The sequence below is a fragment of the Thermobia domestica genome, chromosome 9, assembly GCF_964235325.1.
Source record: "Thermobia domestica chromosome 9, izTheDome1.hap1.1, whole genome shotgun sequence".
NCBI lineage: Eukaryota > Metazoa > Arthropoda > Insecta > Zygentoma > Lepismatidae > Thermobia > Thermobia domestica.
In genome coordinates this window covers 167,204,228-167,217,234 of record NC_137462.1, presented here as the reverse complement: position 1 = coordinate 167,217,234, position 13,007 = coordinate 167,204,228, and the positions used below count along the sequence as shown (strand labels likewise).

The window sequence follows — 13,007 nt, the reverse complement described above, 5'->3', positions numbered from 1 at the left end:
TTCTTAGTTTGTAACATTAGATAATAAATGCGGTACTGTAAGTTTTTGTTTAACATGTAGATTTGAAATATGTAAGACGTAATGCCACCTGGAAAATTGTAACTTTTTGAGTTCGCGTCGTACAAAATTTCAGTCGTCTTTATCTATTAGATTAGAAGTTACACGAGTCTTCTAAGGCAAATGGTCCACATACAGTTGTAAAATAAATAAATAAATAAATAAATAAATAAATAAATAAAATAAATTATTTCTAAAACTCCTCCTCGTTGTTGTAGTTCAATATCCTTTTTCAGAACCGAGGCTATATGAGACGTTGATCTACTGTTTAAGATGGAATCAGAATCACCGTAATACGTTCAACTTTGAATCTCCCACCGGGACTACGTGCGCTAAAGTTGTATGTAAACCAGTAGACAAGCAGGAAGGGCACAGTCCTCATGTTTCTAACATTACTTCTAAATTAAACAAAAATTGTTATATAGCACAAGTGGTGATACGGAGTTGAATATCCATATTTCATTCAAGTTTCTCGGTATAGTCATCCGAAAAGTTTCATCATAATTTGCCTCTTTTTTAAAGCCGATTTAATCCTCACTTGTCTTTTGAGAAACGTATATATATAGTCTTATTAGATTTACAAAATTCAATTGTGTTACTTGTTTTATTTCCTTATCTCTGGAAAACTTCATTATCAGCTTTTAAAACGCATTTGACACATAGGACAAGATTTCAACTTTATTAAAATATTGAACATGACTTGAGTTAGACCTCCTCAAACCAGAAGAAAATCATGCACGCAACGTAACCCTAATGATTCACGAGAATATACCAATGAAGTATTCGATGGAAATTTAATTGCTTCTGCCATAGCAACCACGCACTCCTGATCAAGTGATAATATGGTGTTGGATTGTGTCACACAGGAAGCAGTTCAACAGGTAAGCCAAAAAGTTCATTCGGTTTCTATGCAAAAATAAAAGACATAATTTACCAACAACTTTGTTGCACCATGTACACACCGTTTTTGTTTCCACAATCTTCTGCTACTTTCAGGAAACTTCGTAACTGCATCTTTCCAAACTTGTGATCTTTTTGAGGAACAAATTGTTTCAGATGCCGTTTATAGCATTTGGTTTCAAGAACCGAAACAAATTAAAACCCTTCGTTGCAGTGTCTTGTAAATATGACAAATGAAGTTCTCAGTCAAGCTCTACCAGTTCTGCAAAGGTACTGCGTTAAGATGATGGAGAATTCAAGACTTCACTGTTGAATGATTTCAGACGCTTTTCGTTCGTACTTCTTAGAATGTTTTTAAAGAAGGAGTTCTTAACGAATGATCCTCCTTCCAATCCCACCATATTCATATCACCTCCATTGTGGAAAGATTTGCCTTAGGTGTGGCTAGTGATGGCTGATTTCGTATATTGCACAATATTGTGCAGATCCGCTTGTTATTGTCTGTCACAAATTATCTTAGAAATGGAACATTCCCCTTATGTTTAAGTAAAGAATCGCATACGTAAATGGGATAAGAAGTTTATTTATTTATTTATTTATTTATTTTCACTTAAGTTACGACAAACCTAAACATCAAAGCGTTGGTGCAAATAACTGCCTCCACCAAATGAAGTCTAACAAAAAGCATTATTGGATCACCTTTCAAAAACCTAAACGAACATGTCTACCTACTCGATAATTCGTATATCATAAAACAAAATAAGATTAAAAACAGGTCAGTGCATTTGCATCTATTACTTCCACAATGAGAGTTTTGAAACATATTTTTGTTATGGCAACGATGGCCCACACAGATGCTCTTAATTAAACGTATTATCTCCAACGTTGGGCAGGTATAGTGGAATTTCTGAAATGACGAAAGGGGAATGTATGTTTTGGTTTGTCTTCTGAAGTAAATAAACAAAGAAAAATTAAAAACTTACTTGTTCCTAAGAGCTGAAGGATTTCGATGAATGCCTGCTGTTCCAAGTATATCTCCACAACAAAGAGACAAAATAACACACCACAAGTGAATAATTTTCTTCATTATTCACTTTTATAGTATATTACTTCACAACATTGAACACGTGCTGGTATTTATATGGGTATATAAACCTGTTAAAGATAAAGTAATTATTTGTAATCATCCAAATATTGTTCGTGCTGAATTTAACACAAGTAAGAAGACGAAGAAAACAGAATACTTTACTACATACTATATTATTATTATTATTATTACAAAGAGCATATTTTAAGTTTATAGGTTATGTGATGGCTAAAAACGGCTTTTTTATGTTTTTGCCCATTTTACTTTTTATTTCCACATAAAAAGTATTATATCTACGAGAATGTACAACGCATTTTTTCAATCAAATAGGTTCTCTTACGTCAAAATGCATCAAAGAATCGAACGCATTTTAAATTTGCATGCATTGTGTCGAAAACATAATTATACCTGTGCTACAAATGATAAGAGTAGAGTGAACGAAAGTGGGAGGAAATAGAATCTCCAGAAAACTCACTGCACGGCATAGTCTGTATCAATTCAGGCAGGGGAGTTACCTTGATAGTTTCAGAACAGATGTTAAAATTCAGGACAAAGTAAGAAACCGGTAATGAAAAGGTGCAACTTTTAACAATTATCCCAGTGTCGCTTTCAAATGTACAAATTTTGTACCACATCCATATCTGTAACAAAATACATATTGAACAAAACAAGAAATATGAAGTCTGCAAAAGGAGCGTTTGAAAACCGGATACCTTTTATAGTCATCCAGTGAATGAGGTACATGTTCAAATTACACTGTCATTTTATCTGAAAAATAAATGGGATTGTTCTCCCAAGAGCACCAACAAAACAAGACACTATCACTACAACAGTTTTTGGAAAAAAAAAAAAAAGTGTTGTAAGTGAAAAGATACATGACCTGCAGTATTAAAGAAAATTTCGCCATATATAAGAAGAAACATTCTGTATTCTAAATTGAAAGATCAAAATCTTATGTACGACCTAAAGGGTGATTTCTACACCCATCTAGAAATGTATGCTAAATTTGAACTTTGTGTGGCCAACTATATAGAACTTACTTGAATGTGTGTGTTTTTTTTTTCTTTTTTTTTTAATAGTCGTACGTGACGTACGTGAGATACCTGTTTGTTTCAGGAATGTGGTGACTACCTTGGAAAGGAAGGACAAGCGTTACAAACATTTGGTCTGAAAGACAGCAGATGACTCTTCTGAGATTACAGATGCAACATGGCAGGAAAATCAACTCATTAAGAAAATGTTGTCATTGATACCTTCATTGTCGAACTTGGGAAATGGACAGTAAAAGCAGTACCACACCAACTTCTGAAGGAATTACAACAACAACGCACTGCAGAAGTGAAAGGACGTGTAGAGGCTGAACAACTATGTTTAGTGCTAAACTGTGATTTTGCTCAGAATAGTCTATGATTCTGCCACAAAATGTACAACGGTATCATTAAAGCAATGATCACATTTCAAAGTATGGAGTCACATATTTTCAAAACAAGACCATAAGTGTTGTAGTTATAAGTGATGACAGTGGGCATGACTCAGCTCTTGCATTATTGACAGTACGCAAAATTCTTCAACAGCTATAATCACAGGCAGAAAAACATTACTTCTGATGAGTCCCTAGTCAATTCAAACATCGTTACCAAATGTTTGACTTGACGAAGTCGTTTGTAGCAATGGAATGAGTACACAGTGCTGGTGGTTATGAGAAAGAGGCGTACGATGGTGATGGGGACCTGTTGAAGCACGACGCTACAAAACATAACCTTTCAAGGCCAAATACAACTGTAATTCAGAATGTCAAGGACTTTACAAAAGTGGTTAAGTCATACAAACCAGCAGTCCTCTTGCCCAAAGAAGAAGTTAAAGAATTTTTTCCAGAAAAAAAGAAGAATGGTTTACACAAACTACCCTTGCAAAGGGAATTCATAAGTTTACATGTCTGGACTCACAGTGATAAGCTAACTTATACTCCATCAACTTAAAAGAAGAAATTTCATTTGTACAACCAAGATCTCAGAAAAGTCAGAATATTCAGATTTACAACCTACAAAGACGGATATTTGTGGTTTGTGTGTATGACTGACTGGTGACTTGCAGAGATTATAGATATCAGTTGCGAGTTGAAAGAAATTGTCGTGAACTTTATGCTATCACATGAGCCGGCTGCTGAATATAGATTTCTACCTGTGGAACAGCAACACCACCACTAGTGCTCACTTCCAATTCACAATGTTTTAAAGATCGTGGGTGCCTCAGTTCCTACTGGTTCAACAGGAAGACATCACTGAATATCAGAGGAAGATACTGATGCAATTGAACACATTTTATTTCACTGAATTGCTAATTTTAGTTTTAAGCAGAGTACATAGAAGTGGTATGCTTTGGAACCGGCAATATGTTTTGAACTATCTTTATGCAGAATTAAAATACCATGTCAGATAAGACTAGATTTGATTTCATGAAAATATGTAAGAATATAGTAACGGAAACTGGTTTAATGTATGGCAAGGTTTTTAATTATTAATAGAACTTGTTCAACTCAAAAGTGAGAGCTCTTTTTCAGGGCATTTAGTATTGTACCGTATGGTACTGATAAAGTTACTAATCAACATTTTTCGGATTGGTTTGTTAAAATATACATATATAGTTTCGACTTTTCAAAAAAACAGAAGACTACAAGACAAGAATTTGGATATCATTTTCATCATTAAACTGTTATCTTTCAAATAAAACGACAGTAATACAGCATTTCAATATTTTGCCGAAATTCGCACGTTTTAGCAGCCTGTATCTCGGCCAGGATTTTTTTTTTTTTTTTTGAGGGGGACTAAAAAATATAATTTCTTATTTTGTCCTGAATTTTAACATTTGTTAAATTCAATTACATCTAAGATTATTATCAAGGTAAGTTTTTTTTTTTTTCTTTTCCAACTTGAATTGCCCTGGACTATGCCACACAGTGTTTGTTCAACACAAAGCAAACTTGAAGAGTGCTGGGATCGAGCAAGTGACTGCACGCGCCAGACTCCAGCATTAAGCCACCGTAGCCTCATCATTTTTTCATCCAGTCATGTTGTGAGCACTCTCTATACGTATACCTTTTAAAAATTGACAGTATTATACAATACGAGTTTCTCAAGTATTAGGGAGCTTTTCTTCACAAAAAATATTATCAAGCTTATTATCTGACTCTTCTAAACTTCACGTATAGCAAACGAATGTAATATCATCTCGACCAATGCAAATCGCTTTTGAAATCGTGTTAAAGATAAATAATGAATGAATGCTCAGCTGTGAACATCTGCTGTAAAGAATTCTGTCTATTGCATTTCAAGATACGATACAAGTTTATATTTTACTTCTTTTTGCCTTATACATATCTGGATCTACTTTTATTACAAGTTCGTGTTCATAAAAACAATTGAAAAGTAGAACTAGTTAAGGAGTATTCTGAAACGGTTGGCGTTGTATCTTTTCCGACAATACAAAATCATGAACAGTAACGATAAAGGTGCCTGACAAGCAAAGTATCTATTAACATAACGAACAGTATATTCCCATTATCTTCGACTACGCACACTCACCGTCACTAACGCGCTGCACCCTGCGGACGCACCTAACGTAGTCCCACTAGATTCGCTCTATCCTTACGCGAGTTAGATTGTACTTCGGCTATTTAGTGCCTTCTTAGCACATATTGGTTCGTGATTTTTACACAGTCGTTATTATGGTGTGCGTTGAATACTCTGTTTATACACGTAACGTTTAAACCCTCATAAAGTAGATCTGAACCCAGAAATGAAATGCAACTTTTACAGTAAGAAATAATTGATAAGGTTGTACTGGTTTACTTTTGAAGCAACACTAGAAAGAATCGTTGAACAGTTATAGTTCTTTCAGTAATTTCCTTCTTATTGTCCCCTAAAAGATTTCCGCTGAGCAACCTGAAAATATATCACTTGGCATAGACAAAATTGAAGGGGGCCACTAGGATTAATTGTTGAAAATTTAAATTCTTTTACGATTTGCGTATAAATACGGCTTCCGGATGTGTAGCATAAAAACTATAGTGCAAGATAAAAACTGGAAAATATCAACTAAAGAGATAAATGCTATCTAACCGAGTTAGAAAGGGCAAAACTGGTAGTCCCGAGTGGCAGATCGGGGCACGTCCGAAGGGAGCCGGCTCGTCAGCGATGGTGGCTATGTGAGTAAGCGATAGTAGTGAAGAGAACTGGGTTTTGGCAATGATACAAGTTTCAATAATACTTGTCATTTCATACTAGTAATGCTCCACTTCTAAACATAAAATGCACGTTCTGTACAGCGTGCATAAATATACCACCAGTGGAAAAACACATCTAATAGAGTCATTTTTCATATGCAGTCACTTATTTTATCTGTCGTAAAGTACTTGTACCGGTATTGATATCACACTACTAACCCTACACTTATAAATCTAAAGTACAGCTGTGTTACTTTGTACTTAATTATGTTGCCTGCAGAAATTTGTTATGTCTTCTAATGCAAAGTACTGAACTTTACCTGTAAATCTAAAATGTCGTGCGCCAAAACTACACTACCATTGATAAGGTAATAGGAGTGAATTTGCGGATGGAAGTATTATATAATTATGAACGATTATATTACGAATTTATGAACGATTCTCTAACAGGGACTGCACCAAAGATTTGTGTTTTTATCAATTTTATTATGACTTTATATGGTTGGTAGTGGTATTTTTTTTATTTATTTACTTTGTGTGTGTGTGACTGTATAAGAATACCAACGATAAAGGTAAAGTTGACCCACGATGCGTTTCATTCTTACCTAGAAATCTTTCAAATTGGGTCATTACACCTAATATTCACACCTATGTGCCTGTGAACTGGTAAATATTAAATTATCACATTATAGAAGAAATGTGTTGCAACGACTATTTAACTTTATTACTAAACGCCACTAATATTACAGAGTAATTTAGTGCAAGTGTTTTTCTTCAAATTCATAACACGCACCTGAACACTGAACTCCACCCACAAGATATCACCTGGGGCGCATGACAATAACGTCCAGCGTTGCCATGTCACTAAACCACGAAAACCGAACCCAAGATCGCACACAGCGTAGAGTAAAATATGCCAGTAGTACAAGAGGTTTCAGCTGCTCTTGTTGCTGAAACTGTGAAGACCGTGGCGCCACCACTCAAGGAAGTTGGGTACCACGAACTAGTAAAAGCAAGAACGAATCAAATCATTCAGAGCGCCTGAGTCTGATAGAATTAGCCAATGATATACTTAGCTGCTGCCAGTAGCAGACGATGCAGTTAATTACAACTCTAGCCGGATCGCAGAATCACTTTTGTTGTATTGTGGAAAAAAATTTCCATTAGTTGTATTCATAGTGGTTCATGATGGTAATCAGTGGTACATAGGACCGTTTTATCCTCCAGAGTACCGTAATAGCCAAGGCTGTTACTACTGGCCTTGCGTAGTAATAGCTTTTCTTTTTAAACATTCATAACTTCCTTTTTTATTATCCAGACACGTTTGTTATTTTGCCTTGAAATTATGGATGAAAGATTAAGATTAAAATAGGGTATTATGTCAACTACGTATTTTAAAGTGCAATATTGATGTTAGTTTGTAGCATCGACAGGGCTATATATGCACAGTCCCGTAACTATGGGCAGTGCAACACACCGGGGCGCCGTCAAACCCGTCAATTACTCAGTAGGCTACATAGTTTACTATTAATTTCTTATGTGTAAGAGAAAATCATTGTCAATTTTAAAATTGTCAGCCATTTTAGTAATATTGGGCTTTATAGAGAATCGTTTTGAAGTCTGATTAATACCATACTACGAGGTTGACTAACGGATGGTTATAAAAAAAATTTTCAGTCTCTGATTAGGACCAAGTTAATCACATGTGACTAATTAATCTAGAACAGAGGCTAATCTTTTACCCACGGTTTAGCGTGCGACACAACATTTCGTATTTCATATATTTTCATTTTTACAGTTTACGCATGCGCTCATCTACTTTTCCGTAGTTGACACATTTATTTTTCTCACCCGATGCATTGGGATTATATAAGTTAATCATACCAAAATCATAATTTTGTTGTACTCAAAGTAGACTCTGAATACCATAACGTTCACTTTCCTTAGTAAAGATTTAGTATGCTTACTAACTAGTCTGAGACTAACCCTAATCTTAAAACATGCGATGAAAATTAGGAGTGTTGTCAATTTGAAAGATCGAATAATGGACATTTGGTGCTCATTAGAAGCAGTTCTAAATTCACACTGGTTAATTATAGAACAAAAATAAGCATACCATTGGCTTTTTGGGAAAATTTGCTATTAAAATGAGGCATCACATGCTATGGTTTTTATTATTATCGTACAGTCTGTCGTTTCCGCTTCTTACTTTTTGCCTTCATTCTTGGCTTAGAATTATGGTATGATGTACCCCTTCGTAGCTAATTTGCTAGCGCTAATGCTTTCCATGTGTGTGTTTCAGGTTCAATCATCAGTGGGTATAACATACTTGGGATAAAACCCTAATAGTAACTCATATTTCACTTTCAGCAATAGACTTTGTCTCAAATAGTCTCAGTACTGCCTATACAATTAAGCTCTGTTAAATTAACTCCAGTACTATACAGTAGTTTATATCCTTCCTCTGAATCAGAATCGTTCAATACCTCCTAACTGATAACGCAATACATAACAGCACGAATATATTTAATCGCGCCGAAATTGAAATTTTAGAATTTCACAGTTATTATCAAAAACATTCTACTTTGATTGCCATTTTAAAAACAGTAACGTTCATTATCTTAACAAATAGAGTAAATTATTACTACCATATATTTTGTTTCAAATGCTTTATTACCGTTTCACATCTCAGTGTTTAATTGACACTTTAAAACAGGCACTTCCTTAACCTTATGGTGGGAGCTACGGCACTCATCTTTTGTTATCTGTGGTCTCGAGTTGGATCACCAAACAAGTTAGATTCAAAGTCTTATGTTTCGTATAGTTCGCGTCTCATTTTAAGTACATTCTGTATCTTATACAAGTTTATAAGGTCGTAATGTATTATATAAGGATATATCCAGTGCCATAACATAGATTAAGCTTATTCCTGAGTTCTCAGCGGTGCATGTGATCTTTATTCGTGGAAACTAATCATGCGTTCATTACGCTGAAATTTTATATTGCTTGAAAATTACTTGCGAAACATATACATACATATTATGTAAGTATATAGGTAATTCGAGCTATATGTATCTATCTCCCGGCTAAACAAGCGATTCTTAACTTTCTAGTTTTATTTAGTATTAATTTTCGTAGTTTTGCTGCAATATGAAGGATCAATTTTTTTTCGCTGTACGAATTTCGTTAAATTTTGGATCTGTTTTTACCCTACCTTACCTATATAGGGGTAAAAGTTATATATATACATGAACTTTAGAGGTGGACTATGCTAAGTCACTTTTTGGTTGAAATTGAGTTAAGAATATATTATTAATAGACTATGTTCTTTCTAGTGGTGAACAATGTAAGTCTAAAAGCATTCTATTACTTTGTAACTACTTAGTATAGTTTGAAAACAGTACTATAGGTCTTACTTAAGGAACTGGTTTTTCGCTTCTCTTGTAAAATTATGAAATTATGACTTGGTTTAGTTTACCTCTGAGATCCAGATATAATAAAATCATAGCCATAATAATAATAATAATAATAATAATAATAATAATAATAATAATAATAATAATAATAATAATAATAATAATAATAATAATAATAATAATAATAATAATAATAATAATAATAAACCATTGTCAATCCACTGCTGGATGAAGATCTTTCAAAGTTTTCTCCACAACTATCTATCTTGAGCAGTTCTTTATCAGGTTACTCCCCAGTTGTTCTTGATTTCGTCAAACCTTCTTGTATAAGGACATTTCCTAGGCTGTATTTATCTCGTGATATCCTGTCTACAATTGCTTTTGTCTTTCGATCATAATTTCTTGCAATATGTCCAGCATATTTTCCAGCCCATGTTAAAAATTATTCAATTAGTACCAGTCATTAGTTACCAAATAATTCTTTTCTATATATTTGGCCTACAAATAGTCCAAATCCGCTACTTTTGGAGTACAGACACGCTACTTTTTTATCTTCGAATCTGGCAACACTGACAATGATTTAAATCAACACAATGTGAGGACCTCCATTTGGTTTAGCTGCTAGCATTCCTGACTTCGGTTCGGTGGTCCCGAATTCGATTTCCGGTGTGGGTACAGTTGAACGACCGAAGTGGTTCGGATTCTATTATTATTATTAGCTCCATGTCTCCTTTAGACGCCCTAGCATAATCATGGGACGTTAAACTAAAACAAACCAAACCTAAAATCAACACAATATGTATTACTAACTGTAAGTCCTTTATTGCATATAGCTATATGGTATGGATCGAGTTTGAGGTGGTCGGTGGTCAAACTAAAACAAGTGAAATGTAACTAGGGTGTATTTAGAACTTTTAATTATGCTCGGTTTTAATGTAAAGTGTAGACCAAACCTAGGGCTTAGGGGGAACAACCAATATTACTGAAAAGTTAGCAGTTACATTTAATTTCAGTTACAATTTGCATTTACATGTATTGCTGGAACGAAAACTTTGACATTAACATTATAAATAGCCCAAAGACTATGAAAAACGTCATCTTTTGAAAACATTCTTGCACCATAAAACAAATTACGAGTTATTAAAATATTTTGCAGCTTAGTTACATTGTTTGTACTATATTTAAAATAATATTTAGCAATTTAAGTTGGCAACACTGCTTAAAATAATGGAACTGCGACTTGTTGTAAATAAAACCACCAAAAATATTGTTGTAATGCTATAGAAGCAACACAAATACGTTATTTTAAGCAGTATAACAATTACTATCCATGTGTTTGGTATCTCTGAAACGGTTTGAAATAACAATTGTTGTAAATGACATCATGATCACTTAAGTCTTTTGGTAGCATCTACATGATGAGACGTGATATGTCAGCACGTTTTCGAAGTAAAGTCTTTAGAAAAAGTTAAATTTTTCATTTCTTGTAACTTTGTTCCTTCATTCATTCGAAATACATTAGACCATGATCATAGTATTTGACGCTAAGATACAAATCATGCGCATTGCACCGTCTATGCTATTTGAGTTATAAGAGATCTCCAAAATGTGTATTATCCTTTGTTACACTGAATAATGTATGTGGCATTGTGTTATTTAATATCTAAATTAGAAATACATAAAATCTTACATAGTGCAATTTGAGAAGATACAACTTTATCTTGCGTTGGTAACACTGCTTGTTTGTATATACGCGCGGATCCAAGGGAAGGGCTATAGGGGCTATATCCCCCCTTAATGCTTAGGTATACACTGAATAAAATGAGCTTCAATCCTGCTTTACACTGCATAAAGAGACAAAGTTTGGTTTGGCCCTCCCTTGATCATATCCTGGATCCGCGCCTGTATATATATATATATATATATATATATATATATATATATATATATATATATATATATATATATAGAGAGAGAGAGAGAGAGAGAGAGAGAGAGAGAGAGAGAGAGAGAGAGAGAGAATATTATATACAACGGCAGTGGATTTTGTTTCGGAAGAGGCTTGAGGAATGGGTAACAAACATTTGTGTCGTACGTGCAATGCGAAAAAATGATTTCAAATTTATTTCGGGAGGGGCTTCAGCCCGATACTTACCCCCTAAACACGCCACTGTACATCAGTCAACCGTTCCCATATTATATCATACAGCAACGAAACAAATTTTGAGCAAAGGCAAAATAACTATCAATATTCGAGACGAGACCGAGACTTTCGAGACTGACCAAAGTCTCGTCTCGATTTATAGAGATCTGTCTCGGTCTCGGTCTCGTCTAGGTATGTAAAAGTCCGTTTCGGTCTCGTCTCGGTATATAAAAGTCCGTCTCGGTACCATCCCTAATTCCTCGGACTAGAAGCAGGCAAAGACAAGGTTGAAATCCGGTTAAATAAAGACGAAGAAATTTACATATATATATATATATATATATATATATATATAGTAAAAGGATCCGGGTTTGGTTGAATTAGTTCAGAAAAACATATACGGAAACGTTATATTCTTTATATCCTAATTACATTGGCGACTTTTTTTCGGGGCAAAAATGGGCCCGCATGACATGCTGGAAAATATTCCTGGAGACCTCTAAGCTTGAAAACAATGTTGGATTCAGCAACAATTTATGCTGTTTTTTCTGTAAATTATGCTATTAATTTGACGAAAATTAAGGGTCCAGCAATGAAATTCCAGCACAACTTTTCTTTTAATTTGGAACGGAGGGGACACAAGTTCGGATACCATGTTGAACTCTAGGTTCCGTCTCATTAGGATGTTGAAAGCAATGGTAAACCAACATGGATTCACCTTGCCAAGGGACTATTAGGTCAAATACCTGCCTTCGGACAGAATATCACATCATTCATTAACAGCCATAGAATAACACATTGCAAAATTTTGACCCAAAATAAATGCGAGACTGCGAGAGCATACGAGAAAGTCTCGCGCGAGACGAGACTCAAAATTTTATGCGAGACGAGACCACATTTGAAAGATGAGACGAGACCAACACTTGGAGCGACGAGACGAGACTTTTCCATATCTCGTCTCGTCTCGTCTCGCGTGTATCCGTATATCCCACCGTTTTGCTGCATCTTCATTGCCTTTTCCCACAAAATTGGAAGCAAGAACTACAGGTTTGTTATCCCACCAATTCACCATCACTACTTTCCCATCTCGGTTGCATAACTCATCACTAAATCCTTTTGTTTTTTTTCTTCATTTCGTTGTCAGTCATTAGAGGAGGGTTGTGGAAACAGTTAATGCGCACA

General features: G+C 34.7%; 1 protein-coding gene across 4 annotated transcripts in view; it reads right to left on the bottom strand.

Annotated features, from left to right (window-relative positions):
* The window catches only part of LOC145695183 (uncharacterized), a 203,868-nt gene extending 196,591 nt beyond the window's left edge, over positions 1-7,277 (bottom strand). Inside the window, exons 1-2 of one of the 4 annotated variants that reach the window (XM_081772153.1) lie at positions 7,060-7,277; positions 1,941-2,112 (exon numbers count right to left, since the gene is read on the bottom strand). In XM_081772153.1, the coding sequence (XP_081628279.1) occupies positions 1,941-2,044 (104 nt within the window). In that variant the 5' untranslated portion in view covers positions 2,045-2,112; positions 7,060-7,277. The other 3 variants (XM_081772152.1, XM_081772150.1, XM_081772151.1) reach the window with 3 other exon arrangements.
* Positions 7,278-13,007: the final 5,730 nt, after the last annotated feature.